The sequence below is a fragment of the Heptranchias perlo genome, chromosome 35 (genome assembly GCF_035084215.1).
Source record: "Heptranchias perlo isolate sHepPer1 chromosome 35, sHepPer1.hap1, whole genome shotgun sequence".
NCBI classification, from domain to species: domain Eukaryota; kingdom Metazoa; phylum Chordata; class Chondrichthyes; order Hexanchiformes; family Hexanchidae; genus Heptranchias; species Heptranchias perlo.
The window spans coordinates 13,342,565-13,358,573 of record NC_090359.1 but is presented as its reverse complement, the minus strand read 5'-3'; the positions used below and the strand labels follow the sequence as shown (position 1 = coordinate 13,358,573).

The 16,009-nt window shown below is 46.8% G+C and overlaps 2 protein-coding genes across 2 annotated transcripts in view; one reads left to right on the top strand and one right to left on the bottom strand.

Annotated features, from left to right (window-relative positions):
* The window catches only part of LOC137302245 (zona pellucida sperm-binding protein 3-like), a 223,962-nt gene that overhangs the window by 163,501 nt on the left and 44,452 nt on the right, over positions 1 to 16,009 (top strand). The gene's annotated exons all lie outside the window — the stretch shown is intronic.
* On the bottom strand, positions 5,362 to 8,019 carry LOC137301961 (zona pellucida sperm-binding protein 3-like). The gene is made up of 7 exons (XM_067971679.1): positions 7,632 to 8,019; positions 6,619 to 6,734; positions 6,428 to 6,531; positions 6,159 to 6,336; positions 5,948 to 6,074; positions 5,788 to 5,867; positions 5,362 to 5,707 (listed from the first exon to the last, which is right to left on the bottom strand). Exons 1-7 carry the CDS (start codon positions 7,815 to 7,817, stop codon positions 5,362 to 5,364), a joined length of 1,137 nt encoding a protein of 378 aa, XP_067827780.1. The 5' UTR covers positions 7,818 to 8,019.

Sequence of the window (16,009 nt, the reverse complement as noted above, 5' to 3'; positions counted from 1 at the left end):
GAGTCACTCAGACTGGGAAAAGGTGGGAAGTGGTGTTCCACAGGGATCGGTGCTGGGAACACTGTTGTTCACCATTTGCATCAACGGTTTGGACTTGGGAATCGGAAGTACAATTTCAAAATTTGCGGACAACACCAAATTGAGGGATATCGTTAATACTGAAGAGGACTGCGACAAAATACAGGAAGACATGAATAAACTTGCAGAATGGGCGTGTAATTGGCAAATGAATTTCAATATAGATGAGTGTGAGGTGGTAGAAATTTAGTTGGAAGAATAAGGAGGCCACATACTTCCTGGATAATAAGAGTCCAAATGGGATAGAGGAGCAAAGTGGGGTCCAGGGGTACAGATACACAAATCATTAAATGTAGTGACTCAGGTTCATAAGGCCATAAAAAAGCAAACAAAGCACTGGGGTTCATTTCCAGAGGAATAGAACTTGTCTAGCACCTTGGTTAGACCACACCGAGTACTGTGCACAGTTCTGGTCTCCATGTTACAAAAAGGATGTAGAGCCACTGGAGAAGGTGCAAAAAAGATTGACAAGGATGATACCAGAACTGAGAGATTATAACTGTCAGGATAGATTGAACAGGCTGGGGCTCTTTTCTCTAGAAAAGAGAAGGCTGAGGGGTGACCTGATAGAGATCTTTAAAATTATGAGGGAGTTTGATAGGGTCGACATAGATGTGTTTCCACTTGTGGGGGAGACCAGAACTATGGGCCATGAATGGAAGATAGTCACTAATAAATCCAGTAAGGAATTCAGGAGGAACTTATTTACCCAGAGAGTGGTTAGAATGTGGAACTTGCTAACACATGGAGTAATTGAGGCAAATAGCATAGATGCTTTTAAGGGGAAGCTGGATAAGTACATGAGGGAGAAAGGAATAGAAGGATATACAGATAGGGACAGATGAAGAGGTGTGAGGAGGCTCGTGTGGAGCATAAACACCAGCACAGACCAGTTGAGCCGAATGGCCTGTTTCTGTGCTGTAAATTCTATGTAATTCTAAATGGCCCATAAATACGGAGAATAAAAGCGGGCCCAGCACTGACCCCTGGGGTAACCACTTCCAACCCTTCTCCAATCTCAGCAACAGGTCCCCAGACAACTTTCTCCCCGCACTGTTCCATTTCCTTTTAAACGGCCCACCTGAACAGACTGGACATTACCCTGGGGATCCCCCAGTTACCTTCACACCGTTGCTCGCCATGTCCCTGATTTCACTTGACATCCTTCACAGTCTCATCGAATTGTCTTGGTGCCTCCCGGCCGTGTGAACATCCAAAGGGGTTTCCAGTCGGCCTCAAGTATTTTCCAGCAGATTGTTTCAAATCCAGTGTGGTTTTCCTCAAAACTCCTGGAAGTTCAGGCACGAATTCTCCTGTGGAAGAAAGTCACATCGTGTTACGGGACGGAAGAATTAACGATCCTTCTGAAGTACTCGGTGTCGGCCTTGGCTCATTTGTATCACTCTCTCACCTCTCCAATCATAAAGATTGAGGAATAAAGCTCCCCTCCAGAGACCTGAGCACAAAATCTCGGCTCACACTCCAGTGCAGTACTGAGGGAGTGCTGCACTGTCGGAGGGGCCGTCTTTTCCACGAGCCGTTAAACCAGTCCGGCCTCTCAGGTGGATGTAAAAGATCCCACGACACTATTCGAAGAAGAGCAGGGGAGTTCTCCCCGGTGTCCTGGCCAATATTTAATCCTCCACCAACACCTATAAACAGATTATCTGGTCATTTATCACATTGCTGTTTGTGGGATCTTGCTGTGCACAAAATGGCTGCCCACATGACAACAGTGACCTCATTTCCAAAGCCCCCCCATTGGCTGCGAGGCTTTGGGTGGTCCTGAGGATGTGACAGGCGCTGGAGAAATGCAAGTTCCCCCTCCCCGGGGCCGCCCTCCGCTCTAATCCCATTGCCCGTCTCTCGGTCCTGTCCCCGGGCTCGGGGACTCTCGGCCGGTCCAGGGCCCTTTAAGAGGGACGCGCCACACTGCGCATGTGCGCCGTTTATTTAAATCAAACCGCGCGATTCAAAGGAAAAGTGACGTCAGTTTCCGTCACAATAAAAACCGCTCGTTCTCAACCGAAAAAACGGAAAGTTTGTCTCGCGACACAACAGGAAGCGGTCGCTGATCCGGCGGGTGATGTGCGCATGTGCGAACATTCTCCCAGAGTGCAGCGCGGCCTGTCTCACAGATGGGGCCTTTTCTCTGCCGCTCTGCATTGTGGGAGATTCGGCCGCCATGACGGGTCCGGGTCACCGAGTTCATCCAATCACAGGTGAAGCTTCCCGGATTGGTGGAACCGACAGAGTGCAGGTGGTCTGTGGAGCGAGAGAATCTCTGAGAAGAGGGGCAGCCAATTGGGGAAATCACAGGAGGTGGTGACCGGTCATAAACCCAATCGGTGAATGACGGATTGAACCAAGGAAAGGAATGAAGAAACTCGACTGGGACCTGTGGGAACAGGCGGACTAATAAATTTAACCCGTGTCCAGTTCAGGTCACCACATTACAGGAAAGATGGGATTGGACCAGAGAGGGTCCAGAGGAGATTTACAAGGATGGTCCAGGACTGGAGAATTTTAGCTGTGAGGAAGGATTGGATCGGCTGGAGTTGTTTTCATTGGAACAGAGGAGGCTGAGGGGGGATTTAATTGAAGTGTTTAAATTATTGAGGGACAGACGAACTGCATCACTTCAAGAAGGCAGCTCACCACCACCTTCCCAAGGACAATTGGAGATGGGCAATAAATTCTGCCATTGCCAGCGACACCCACATCCCATGAACAAATAAAAAAAGGATATTAAGGTCCTATTTCCCTCAGCAGAGAGGCCAATAACCAGGGGGCATATATTTCAAGTAATTGGTAGAAGGATTGGAGGGGATCTCTGGATAATTTTTTTCACCCAGAGGGTGGTGTGGGTATGGACCTTACTGGCTGAAAGGGTGGTAGAAGCAGAAACCCAATTCGCTTTTTAAAAAGTACTTCGATGTGCACTTGAAGTGCCGTCACCGACAAGGCTGCGGACCAAGACCAAGAGTGCGATCAGGCTGGATAGCTCTTTTTCAGCTGGCATAGACACAATGGGCCGAATAGCCTCCTTCTGTGCTGTAAATTTCTATGATTCTATAACTCCTAGTGTCAAATGTGACATGGCAAAAGATACTTGTTCATGATTCAAAAAAAATCTTTACAGAGAGGAAAGAAACAATGTAGAGCTCTGCCTGAAAGTGTTGTTCAGACCGACTCCATGAATTATTTTAAATGGGAGTGGTATAGGGACCTTGGAACAGAGGAACATTAAATTGGATGAGGGGAGAGGAAAGTCACCTGTTTCTGCACTGCAAGATCCTAAGCTTCATTGAGAATGAATTCTTGAAGCATTTCTACATGGTATTTTTTGCAACATTGTAAAAATATCCCAAAGTAGTTCTCCTGGTGACCTGGCCACTTTGTAAAGTCTCCCTGAAATGTTTACATGTAAATCAGACAACGGTCAGAAGAGGGTAGGATGGACCTACACTACACTTGAATGTATTGTCATCTATTGGGTTTAAAGTTTCCGAACACTATTTATCAATAGTGTGAGGAAGCTCAGAGCGAAAGTGAGGAGGGGCCGTCTGACTGTAGTTTCCACTGGAAGAAAAATCACCTTCAGTGTGTACAGTGAGCAGAAATGAATTGCTATTGTTAAAAGTTCCCACTAACGTATTGTTATTCTACTGCAACAGAACGAGCCTGGATCTCCTGCTATGTTTAAACACTAAACTTCAGTGATTATAGCTTAAGTAAAATATTACCATGATTTGATTTAAATGGAGAAGTGGTTTCCACCTGCCAAAGAATGTTGTCTGAAGCGAGGGTGTTTACTGCTAACAGCTCCCATCCTGTTTAATAGGCCCCCTGAATGTCTGATTTACCAGAAAGAAAAACTCAGCTCAGTAAAGTTAAACATTCTCTTATTAATCTGAATATTTTATGAACAAATTTCAGTATTTCACAAGGCAAGGGTGTCCCAGACATGGATTGGACCCAATTCACTGTAAAGTTATAAAAACAGCCAGTTTCGCGACCAGGGGACATCACCTAAAAAATAGAATCAGGACTTTCAGGAGTGAAGTGAAGAGACATTTCGACACGTAAAGAGTGGGAGAAGTTAGGAACACTCTGCCACAAATGGCAGTTGATGCTCGCTCAATTGTTAAATCTATTATCTCAGCTTAAAATTTTGTTAAGCAAAAAAAGGTAAGGGATATGACTAAGGCAGGTATATGGAGTTATGTCACAGATCAACCATGATTTCATTGAATGGTGGACCAGGCTCGAGGGGCTAAGTGACCTGCTCCTGTTCCGATGACCACCCTTCAAATACAGTGAATGATAAACAATGTAATTTGAAAATAGGACGAACTACTTACAAGACAATCTTGAGGGCCTGTCGTGAGGGGAAGCTGAGGATAAAGAAACTTCAATCTGTGCTCACAAGATGACAGGTGAAATTCAAATCCAACAGAGTTAAATCACAACCGCTGGGCTCCCCGTCCCTCACACTCTCACTGTGCCTGGACCCAATGGGCACAACATTGCCCCCCGTGTACATTAACCATTACACTGAACATTTGAAATCTACCTGGAGCCCCACCCCCACTAAACAAGAATCTTTACACCAGGGGCAGAGATCTTCAATCTTGGAGGAGAGTTCCAAGTCCACCAACTTTCAATACTATTGGTGTTTGGACAATGAGCTCCAAAAGGGAAAGTTTAACTGGAGTTTGGAGCCCGTGTGGGATTCGAGTGATCAATGGCCACGGGACACCAAGGGAATGATTGGGCCGTCAACCAGCCGGCACCAGTACCCCAGGCCAGTCCCACTGTCCCTTCAGAGCTCATTGACCTGCACAATGAGGGCCTGGCAAGCCTACACCCATTGCTGCAGCCATCCCTGGACTGGGTCTGGATACACGATTACCAGCCATTCTGCCACTACTTAGATGGACCCATTAAAACCCATTTCACTAACAGGAGGAACTGTGGAGGAGTGCGGAGTGTTACTAACAGAATTGAGCACTTGTTGCATGCGGATTGGAGCCAGATAATGAAAAATGAGCAACCAGCCATTAGAAGATACAAGTGGTCACTGCTTTATTGGTCATTTGATAACTAGTTGAACTGGGTTTGCTTGTGTTTCCTGTACAGGAACAAGGCGATCAAAGAAGCAGAGATCAGAGAGACAGCGGTCACAGTCAGGGCCAGGATCAGGACCACCTCAGACTCCACACCTAAAAAGCAACAAGAAACCAATGGTCAGTGAAGGAAATACTGAGGGGAAAATGGAAACTAGCAGTCGGCCAACTCACCACCCGGAGACCTCTCCTGCATCCTTTGCTCAAGCTCATTAAGGGACTCAGTTGCCAGCTCTGTCACATCAGGATCCAGAATGACCAGGGGTCCAAGTGAGGCCTCACCCTCCCACTTCAATTCAGCATCACTCTCTGCAATATCAAACATTCCAGTTAGAGAGGGTAAAGGGTGACCACCAACACAGAGGATCAATGTCCTACCAGGTCCAGATACAAGATCCCTCCTTCCTCTGGAATCAGGTCGGAAATCCCTCGTGGCACTGCAGCTGCCCAGATGACAACAGGCACACACATCATTGGTCGATTCTTCCAATGGGGTCCAGCTAAACCAGAGAATCTGTTTATCAACCATGTTGTCCATCACCCTTTAATACAACACATCCCTGAGTGAGAGGGAACTTACATATTCTGGAAAGTACAAGCTTTGTTCATGGAATCTCTCCGATCCACTGCAGCAACTTTCAGGTGACAGGTGATGAAAATCTGAGGGACACATTCAATACAAGTTGTTATTTAGTGACCTCCTCCCAACATGGGGAACCCAATGTTTGGCTTCCTCTTACCAAGGAACGGTCATCTCCAAAGAAGCAGAACGCATCCAGGTCAAACTGGAGTTTGTCCAGCTCACGTTCACCTCTTGGCAACACAAAGGTTGAAAAGGAGTCCTCAGCTTTGCTGTCCAGGAGGCAACTGAAGAAATATTTTTAAAAAGGACAAAGTGAATTAAGTGAACCTATTGAGACAACGAGCTGCAGAAAGCAGAGAGCTCCTTACCCATGGTAGTCAATGATGTTGTATCTTGGGGTGGAATCCTTGTCTGGGCTCAATGTAGCTGCACAGCTGTCAATGTAGAGCTTCAAGGGCATGTGGTTGGTCATTGAAACAGAGGCCTCAATGTGAATGAGGTCACCCAGGTAGTAGACAGTCGAGGTGCGCTCTGTAAGCCAGTCATCTGAAGTACAAGAGGACAAGGGTTGGAGACAGTGGGTGTAACTCCCAGTGGGAGACGACAGAAAAGCACTCCCCATCCACCCATCACATACCGTTCATAAGACGCAGTGAGAATGACAGAAGCCCTTCTCCAGACTTGGTCGAGCTGAATGGGATCCAGGTGGGCTTGATAGAGTCACTGCTCACATTGCCCTTGCTGGAAGGACAGGAGTGTAATTTCAGGACAACTTCAGAGAACTGCACCTGCTGTAGACCTTATTTGCCACAGAGTAATGATTCTTACCGAAAATAGTGGCACTCAATGGGAATGATTGCTCCATTAGTTCTCACAATGACAGATCCACGAGCATTTGGGGTGTGGTTCAGGTGGGTAGTGTAGACCAGGAAATCTCCAGCCATCTGAAAGACATCAGGTTAAGGAATGAAGAGCTGGTCTCATTGGACAAAAGCTATTTCTGATCATTTTCCTGCCCTGTTAAGCAGCAGTTTGAGGAGTTTCAGTTGTTCCTCAATGACACATGTTTGAAGCAGCTCTACCATTGGTTGAAGTTGCCTGGAGCAGCCTCTGTTACTCTGCTCAGTCCACCTTCTATTACAGGGGACTTCAGGCCTGCAGTCAGAAACCCTGAAATGATTGGCACTGCCAGATTTGATGAGCATTCTGTCCCATATAGAATAGAGCTTTTCACCTTAAGGGGCTTCAAGTTACCCCTGATATGGAGCACAAAACACAACATCACTTTTAAACCTCATCTGTGTCTGCAGAATCAAGGGGATTGGCAGGTGTAACAACCAAAAGTGGAGTTCCCCTTTAATACTGTATCCAATTATTATTCCACTTGTTTCATCTTTCAAGAAAAGTCTCAACAGGAACTTCCACACTGAACATTCATTGACCACAAGTTGAGGCAACAGGCCAGAATATCCACAGGAAGGAACGGAAAAGATAAATCAATTGAGGCACAAAAGAATAGAGTGGTTTGGAGAAATGTAGGTGAAGGTTCAAGGTCAATAGAATTGAATCTCAGAGTTAGAGAGTAGTAATGATCCATTTAAGAAAGATGCAGTCCCTCAGTGACAAGTTGAAGTTCTTTTTAAATATAAAGCTAAGATTAACATGTCAAAATAAAGAAAGTAGTTTCACACAGGGTGATATTTAACAGTGGGCAAGAATTTATACACAGATTTCATTCAGGGATCTCCTCAGTGGCTGGAGTTTCACCCAATGTTAATGAGTTCAGAGTGGGCCGTAATCTACACAGTGAAATTGGAGCAAGAGTTGAGGAATCATATTACCTGCAATCTGCTGCCACATTCATGGAGCCCATAGTCAAAGAGGACAGTGTGGTTCTGAGAGTAGATCCCAGTTGGCCGACAACCTGCTGTCCCCAGGGTCAGGTCAGCAGCTTTAATCAGGTGCCTGGTTCTAAATAAATCCATGTCTACCCTCACCAGCAGGTTCTGCTCTCCACACTGCACCATCACAGTCTGCAGTGGAGACAGACTTCTCCCCTCAGACACACGGAAATGGGAACCAAAGGGAGGGACAGGGAGAGGGACTCTCTGGGGTACAAGGGTGGGTTTTACTCTTCTCCATGGAAATCTCTGCCCTCGAAACTGTTGCCAAATATCAGAGCAACAAACGGCTCCAACTAACACCAGCACCGGGAACAAACCTCTCACTACAAAATCCCCCATGATCCCAAACAACTCAACTATCACCTTACCCACCAACCAGCACCTATTATACAAAACCTGCAGTCACCTGACTCCAATTCAATGAGTCGCTGTTGTGATACGATTGGATGTCTTTCAGAAAAAAACTCAATGTCTTCAGAATCCTCCTTTCATTCAATCACTTCCACTGTCCTATTTCATAAGTTTCATTCGAAAAAAATGAAAAAAAAGGAAAGAAAAAAAGATGGAGATAGTGAGCGGTGCAACTGAGTTCAGAGATACAGAGAGACACCAGCAGAGGGAGGTAGAGAGCGGTGTAACTGAGCACAGAGAGACAGAGAGACACCAGCAGAGGGAGGTAGATAGCGGTGTAACTGAGCACAGAGAGACAGAGAGACACCAGCAGAGGGAGGTAGATAGCGGTGTAACTGAGCACAGAGATACAGAGAGACACCAGCAGAGGGAGGTAGAGAGCGGTGTAACTGAGTACAGAGATACAGAGAGACACCAGCAGAGGGAGGTAGAGAGCGGTGTAACTGAGTCCAGAGATACAGAGAGACACCAGCAGAGGGAGGTAGAGAGCGGTGTAACGAGGTGCAGAGATGCAGAGAGTCATCAGCAGAGGGAGGTAGAGAGTGGTGTAATTGAGCACAGAGAAACAGAGAGACAGCAGCAGAGTGTCCAGGAAACCAACCTTTTATCTGAAATCTGAGGCGGGATCTAAACTGCACAGTCGAGGAAGCATTACTGTGTATCTAACCCGTGTTGTGCCTTCCCTGGGAGTGTTTGATTTGACAGTGTCGAGGGAGCTTTGCTCTCTATCTAACCCGTGTTGTAACTGCCCTTCTACAACTGGAAAGTTTCTCCTTCTTTACTCTATGAAAACCCTTCACAATTTTGAACACCTCAATCAAATCTGCCCTTTACGTTCTGTGCTCTCAGGAGAACAGCCCCAGTTTCTCCAGTCTCTCCACATAACTGAAGTCCCTCATTCCTGGCACCATTCTAGTAAATCTCTTCTGCACCCTCTCTAAGGCCTTGACATCCTTCCTAAAGTTTGGTGTCCTGAATTGAACACAATACTCCAGCTGAGGTCTAACCAGTGTTTTATCAAGGTTCAGTATCAAATCCTTGCTTTTGTATTCAATGCCTCAATTAATGAAGCCAAGGGCCCCATTTGCATTCTTAACAGCCTTCTCAACTTGTCCTGCCACCTTCAAAGATTTGTGTAGTACACCCCCAGGTCTCTCTATTCCTCCACTCCATTTAAAATTGTTCCATTTAGTTTATATTACCTCTCCTCATTCTTGCTACCAAAATGTATCACTTCACAATTCTCTGTATTAAATTTCATCTGCCATGTTTCTGCCCATTTCACCAGTCTGTCTCTGTCCTCCTGAAGTCTGTTACTATCCTCAACATTGTTTATTACATTTATGAGTTTCGTGTCATCTGCAAACTTTGAAATTATACCCTGTACACCCAAGTCCCGGTCATTAGTATATATCAAAACGAGCAGTGGTCCTAATACTGAGCCCTGGGGGACACCACTGTATACTTGCATCCAGTCTGAAAAACAACCGTTCACCACTACTTTCTGTTTTCTGCCCCTTAGCCAGTTTTGTATCCACGCTGCCATTGTCCGTTTAATCCCATGGGCTTCAATTTTGCCAACAAGTCTATTGTGTGATACTTTATCCTCCCTTAATCTCTCCCTGCATAGAAACTCCCCGACCCATATTCATGGCCACCCCCTCGACCTTGCAATCACGTGGCCTCTCTACTCCCGATCGTATCAATCATGGAGAAGGCCATCTCTGATCACTTCCTTGTATTCCTCTCCACCCACATGGAATCATAGAATCATAGAAAGGTTACAGCACGGAAGGAGGCCATTCGGCTCATTGAGTCCATACCAGCTCTATGCAAGATCAATCCATGTTGTCCCACTCCCCCAATGCACATCACAGAATGAACACAGGAATCCCACTTTCTATGAGCGGTAACAGGCTGCGGTTATGGTGCAGACCGGGACCCAGGGCTGAGGCTGTGCTCATCAGTTACTCTGGGAGTGGCACAGTCTGGTTCATGACTAGCCGGGGGTGAGAGTAACACCAGGGAGTCAGGCTGGTGTTTAGAAGGGTGTGGGTTCCAGCTCCCATTCCAGGACTGGGACACATGATCCAGACTGACTGTGTCGTTCTGAGAGGGAGCTGCATCGTGAGAGGTGCTGTCCTTTGAATGAGGTGTTTAATGGCGGTCCCTTCTTTCTGCTCCGAGGTGTAAAAGATCCCGTGACAATTTGTGAAGAGCCGTGTCTCGTTCCTTGTCTCACTGAGACTCTCAGTTAATTGGTTTGTTCTCTCCACAGATTCGGCCTGACTCGCTGAGTTTTTCCAGAATATTCTGTGAGTGTTTCACTGAGCCTCGGGTTTTACAGTGAATGATAAAAGGATTGTAGTCAAACACTTGGCCATGAGCTGCTGAGTGACCTGTCGGGACATTGTTGCTTTTAGTGCACTGTCCCTTTAAGAGCTGTGGTTTGCCTCATTTCTCAGTGTGATTGTGGGTCTGACACAGAAGCGAGGGAGGAAGCAGCAGCCACAGCCCGAACTGCAGGCAAATTGCGAGGCTGGGACTAAAAAGCTGTTATGCCTACACCGGGAGTCGAACCCGGGCCACCTGGGTGAAAACCAGGAATCTTAACCGCTAGACCACATGAGAAGTGAAGGGATGGTCAGCAGGAAGGGCACTGAGACTACACCCAGAAGGTTTAATGGAGGTTCACGATTATGACAGGTTTTGATACAGTAAATAAGGAGAAACTGTTTCCAGTGATGGAAGGGTTAATAACCAGAGGATACAGATTTAAGATCAATGGGCAAAAAAGCCACGGGCGGGGGAATGAGGAGAGATTTTTTTACGCAGCGAGTCTTTATGATCGGGAATGCACTGCCTGAAAGGGCGGTGGAAGTGGGTTCAATCGTAACTTTCAAAAGGGAATTGAGTGAATAGTTGACATGAAAAAATTTGGAGAGATATGGGGAAAGAGCAGGGGAGTGGGACTAACTCACTTCCTTCTGTGTTCATCCCTGGAAAAAACTCTCCCCCAGGTCACTTACAACAGCACTTTCAAATTCCTAACTGTCTGGACTTTGGCCCTCCATTCACCACGACATTTCTGCAGCTACCCATCTGCTCGATCAGACCCTCACCTCCATCTTTGATGCCCTTCTCCCCATTAAAACCATTACTCTTCTCTCACCCTGGTCGATCCCCCTGGTACTGCCCTCATTTCCACTCCTGTGAGCCCAAGTGACGCAGACTTGAACATTTATGGTGGACAACTGGTTAACCATTCATCACCAGATCTGGCTGGACCACATAAAGCACTATCGGGTCCTGCTCTCCTCTGACAAAACTGCTCACTATTCCAGGATCATCCTGGAATGTAAAGATAACCCCTGGCTTCTCTTCACCACTACAGACCATCTTCTTACACTCCCCTCCCCTTATCTTCATAAACATCTCAATTAGATCACCCCTTAACCTCCTATACTCAAGGGAATAAAAGTCTCGTCTGCAAGACCTGTCCTCATAATTTAACCCTTTTAGCCCCGGTATCATTCTGGTGAATCTGTTCCACACCCAGTCAAGGCCAATATGTCCCTCCTGGGGTACGGTGCCCAGAACTGAACGCAGTTCTCCAGATGTGGTCTAACCAGAGCTTTATGCATCTGTATCATAACTTCCACCCTTTGTATTCCAGCCCCTTCAGATGAAGGCTCACATTCCATTAATTATTTTTTGTACCTGTCCACTAGTTTTTAGTGATTTCTGGAGATGGACCCCTGAACCTCTCTGCTCCTCCATAGTTCCTAGTTTCTCGTCATTTAGAAAATACTCTGATTTATCTTTTTAATGTTCTAAGTGGATTATATCTCACTTCCCCACATTGAACTCCATCTGCCACAGTTTTACCCTCTCATTTAATCATCAATGTCCCTTCACTACTTCCTGCTCCCATCTACACTATTTACTGCGCCACCTAACTTGTTGGTTTAAGGGTGAAAACTGCCCTCCGCTTCACTGTAAGTGCAAGAGACAACTTTGTCGATGCCGTGTGGTGTTGCAGACCGGCTCGTTGGACCTGCTCGTTTAATCTCATCTCATTTTCAGCAAACCGGAATATTCCTGAAATAGAGGATGGTGAATCACAGCTCGAGAAACCGATCCCCTCGACCAATGGGGACTGCGCCTTCCAACAAATAGGCATTGATGGGGCAAAGTGAGTCTGCTGCTCAGAAATAATACAGCACAGATCATCACTCGTGCAAGCTTCACACCCTTTAGTTTGGAAAAGTAAACTGATGGGAGACAGCTGCTGTCGTGAATGGGTTTCCAAAACTCAAATCAAATGGATTTGTCCTGTGTTGTGAATTACTATTTGTCTGATTCAGGTCATCAGAGCAGTGGGGACTGCATTTTGGACATTCCGAACACCAATGCCCTGTCACGTGAGCCTGTCGTTCTATTCCCGTTCCAAGTCCCCTTTTAAATTTCGATGACTTCCCCGAAATTTGCTTGGGGGACTGTTCGAATCGCAGTCCAGCCCTTCCCACTGTCGCATCCTCTAAATCTCCACCCAGGATTTTCACTGGTGCAACTTTCGTAAACTTGGGCTACTTTCTAATTTCAAAAGCAAAGTGCTGCGGATTCTGGAAATCTGAAATATAAACAGAAAATGCTGGATACACTCAGCCGGTCAGGCAGCATCTGTGGAGCGAGTTCTGATGAAAGGTCACCGACCTGAAACATTCCCTCTGTTTCTCTCTCCACAGAGGCTGTCTGACCCGCTGAGAGTTCGCAACATTTTCTGTTTCTACTTTTAATTTGTTATTTGTATCAACTGTGCCGATCCGTGACTCGACCCACTGCGCGGCATCTGGTGGTTTGGATTCAGGGCTCTCACCGCCGCGGTGTGGGTTCGATTCCTGGTCAGGAAAATAATTTTCACAAAACAATTATGAACTTTAATAAATGAACACATGAAACTCTATGAAAGTTGAATAATTGTTGTAATCACCATTAATGAAGCGATAACTTTCTGCAGACTGACTGACGGAAATACTAACATGGTTACCCAGTGACACGTGGGGAAGTTATTGTGTTTTCCATTTGATGAACTTTCATCCGTTCTCATTTTAAAGACTGTATTTTAAGAGTCTGGTTAAAATGTTCAGTGTTTATGACACCAGGAATGTGGTGCAGCCGTTGTTAAATTTAACAGGAAAAGCCAATTATCTCCCACTTTTCACAAGAGCAAATTCCCAAATAATATTCCCACCTGGGAACCTTTCGCGTGTGAGGAAAACGCGATAACCGCTACACTCTGGAAACCGCTGCTCATGTTAATTCAATTGTGTGACTCCTCCATGAAACAACATCACTTCTGTCCCACACTAAAAGCTCTCAATCCTTCCCTTTCACAAACATTTCACTGATCAAAACTTCACAAGTCACACAGGAAAAACTCTTCATTCCAAAATCATTAAACTCCCGAAGGAGCTGCGGGGACAGACTGAGCAAACCTGCGTTCAGTCGTCAAAGGCGATGTGTGAAGGGTGTGGGTGTGTTGTCATCCTGAGAGACAGCGACAGGCCCGTGACACAGAGCGAAGGCAGGAACTGAGAAATGTGGCCATTCAGGTCCATAAATAGGCAGACACTCAGTCCCAGTCATTCATTCCGACACACGGTCCGGCAGTTAGTCAGTCAGTCGGGTCGGGAGGCCTGCAGACAGCAAACAAAGAGCCAGAGAATAAAGCAGAGACTCAATCAGACGGATAAACCGGGAGACAGACAGACAGACGGTGACGCGGGCGGGGACTCAGCCCTGTCGATAAGCAGACTGTATCCTTTGCCTTTTACTCTGATTTGTCAGTAATAATTTAAAACCACTTCTGGTTCGGTCCCTTCCTTTAATCCTGTACAGCAGCAGTGACAAAAACTTTGTGGATTTGAGGGTTGAGCCGAATCCGAGTCAGTTCCCCGGTCCCCGGGAGAAATTCCCCAATTCCTGGGCACTTTGTATCAAGCAGCAGTTAGCAGCAAAAAGTGTTATTAATGGGAGTAGTGGGACTGAGAAATACTTAAACAGCCGACACCCTGTAAAACAGAGCTCCAAGTATCGGTTTAAATAAAGTCCTGAACTGACAGAGCGGAGGGCAGATGAGGATTGAATTAAATCCCAATTCACTGAATCTAAACAAGGTTTAAAGAAGTGAATCTGTCCGGAGTGGGATTCCTGGGCCTGTGTGTGAGCTGCACCTGGATCGGTCCCGTTCAGTAAAGAGAGACCGGCAGGCGGCTCCCAGACACGGCTCAGGCCGGGACCGGCAGCTCTCCGCCGGCAGCGGCTGGATGAGAGAGCGGGGATCCTGAGCTGTTGTTGAGGCGGTCTGGCTGCTGCTGCTTCCGCCTCTCGCCCTCCGAGAGTCCCGGCGGCGGTCGGTACCAATCTCCCTCCTCTGGATCCGGATCCACCTCCTGTCGCAACTGACAGCGTCTGATTCCCGATCAGAAAGCTGCGAGTTCGAATCAGGTCGGGATCACAGCATTTTCACAGTGGCTCAGGGTCCTGGGACTGGTTTTAAATCAGTGTTTGAGGGATGGGCTGTTCAGGTTTCATGCTATAATAATGATCAGAATTAAGTTTGATGGATTAAAATGCTTTTTTCTGTTACTTTCTATTTACACACTCACCAGTTTCAGACAGAAACGGGTAACAATGTTTAAGGGATGTGATGTGCAGCCTCATCTCCCATCCTTTCAGTCCAAGGTCGCAGACTTGAACGTTTCTGGCAGACAACTGGTTCAGCCATTCATCGCCAGATCTGGCGGCAGCACTTAAAGCACCATCAGGTCCTGCTCTCTGCCAAAACTGCTCACTATTCCAGGATCATCCTGGAATGTAAAGATAACCCCGGCTTCTCTTCACTATGAACCATCTTCTTAAACCCCTCTCCCCTCCTCCCTCCACCCTCACCTCCAACAACAAGTGCGAGGAGCTCATGGATTTCTTTGTCACTAAGACTGGGACCATCCGTTCAGCTGCCTCTTCCGTTTCTCTCCCTTCCCCCAGCCCACAAGCTAAACTTCCCCTCAGGTTCCCCCTGCCCCAGCCCTGAACTCGCATCTTTCTCTAGTTTCTCTCCTATCTCCCCTCTTGCCCTCTCTGAGCTCATCTTGACCATGAGACCCACCCCCTACTCCTTCGACCCTATTCACACCAAACTACTGACCACCAAACTTCCCTTCCTGGCCACCATGTTAGCCCGATATTGTTAACGGTTCCCTCTCCTCAGGTACTGTCCCCCTCCCCTTCAAATCTGGCGTCATCGCACCCTCCTCAAAAAACTCACCCTTGACCTCTCGGTCCTTGCAAACTACTGCCCCCATCTCCAACCGAGTTGAAAAGTGGGATCATTATATCAAATCGAGAGACTTTTCACCTCCCCCTCCAAATATTCAAACCACCGTTCAGGAGGAGAACCCCTCTGCTCGCTGACCTACATTGGTTCCCAGTCCACCAACATCTCAAATTTTAAATTCTCATCCTCGTGTTCAAATCCCTCCATGACCTCGCCCCTCACTAGCTCTGAAACCTCCTCCACCCCTACAACCCTCCGAGATCTCTGAGCTCCTCCAATTCAGGCCTCTTGCGCATCCACGATTTTCATCGCTCCACCATTGGCGGCCGTGCCTTCAACCGACTGGGTCCAAAGCTCTGGATTTCCCTCCCGAAACCTCCCGCCTCTCTACCTCTCTCTCCTCCCTTAAGATGCTCCTTAAACGCTCTCTGCTTGCTTAAAAACTGTTTAATCTTCAACCTTTTCCAGTTCTGACGAAGCGTCATCGACCTGAAACGTTAACTCTGTTTCTCTCTCCACAGACGCTGCCTGACTTGCTGATTATTTACAGCATTTTCTGATTTTA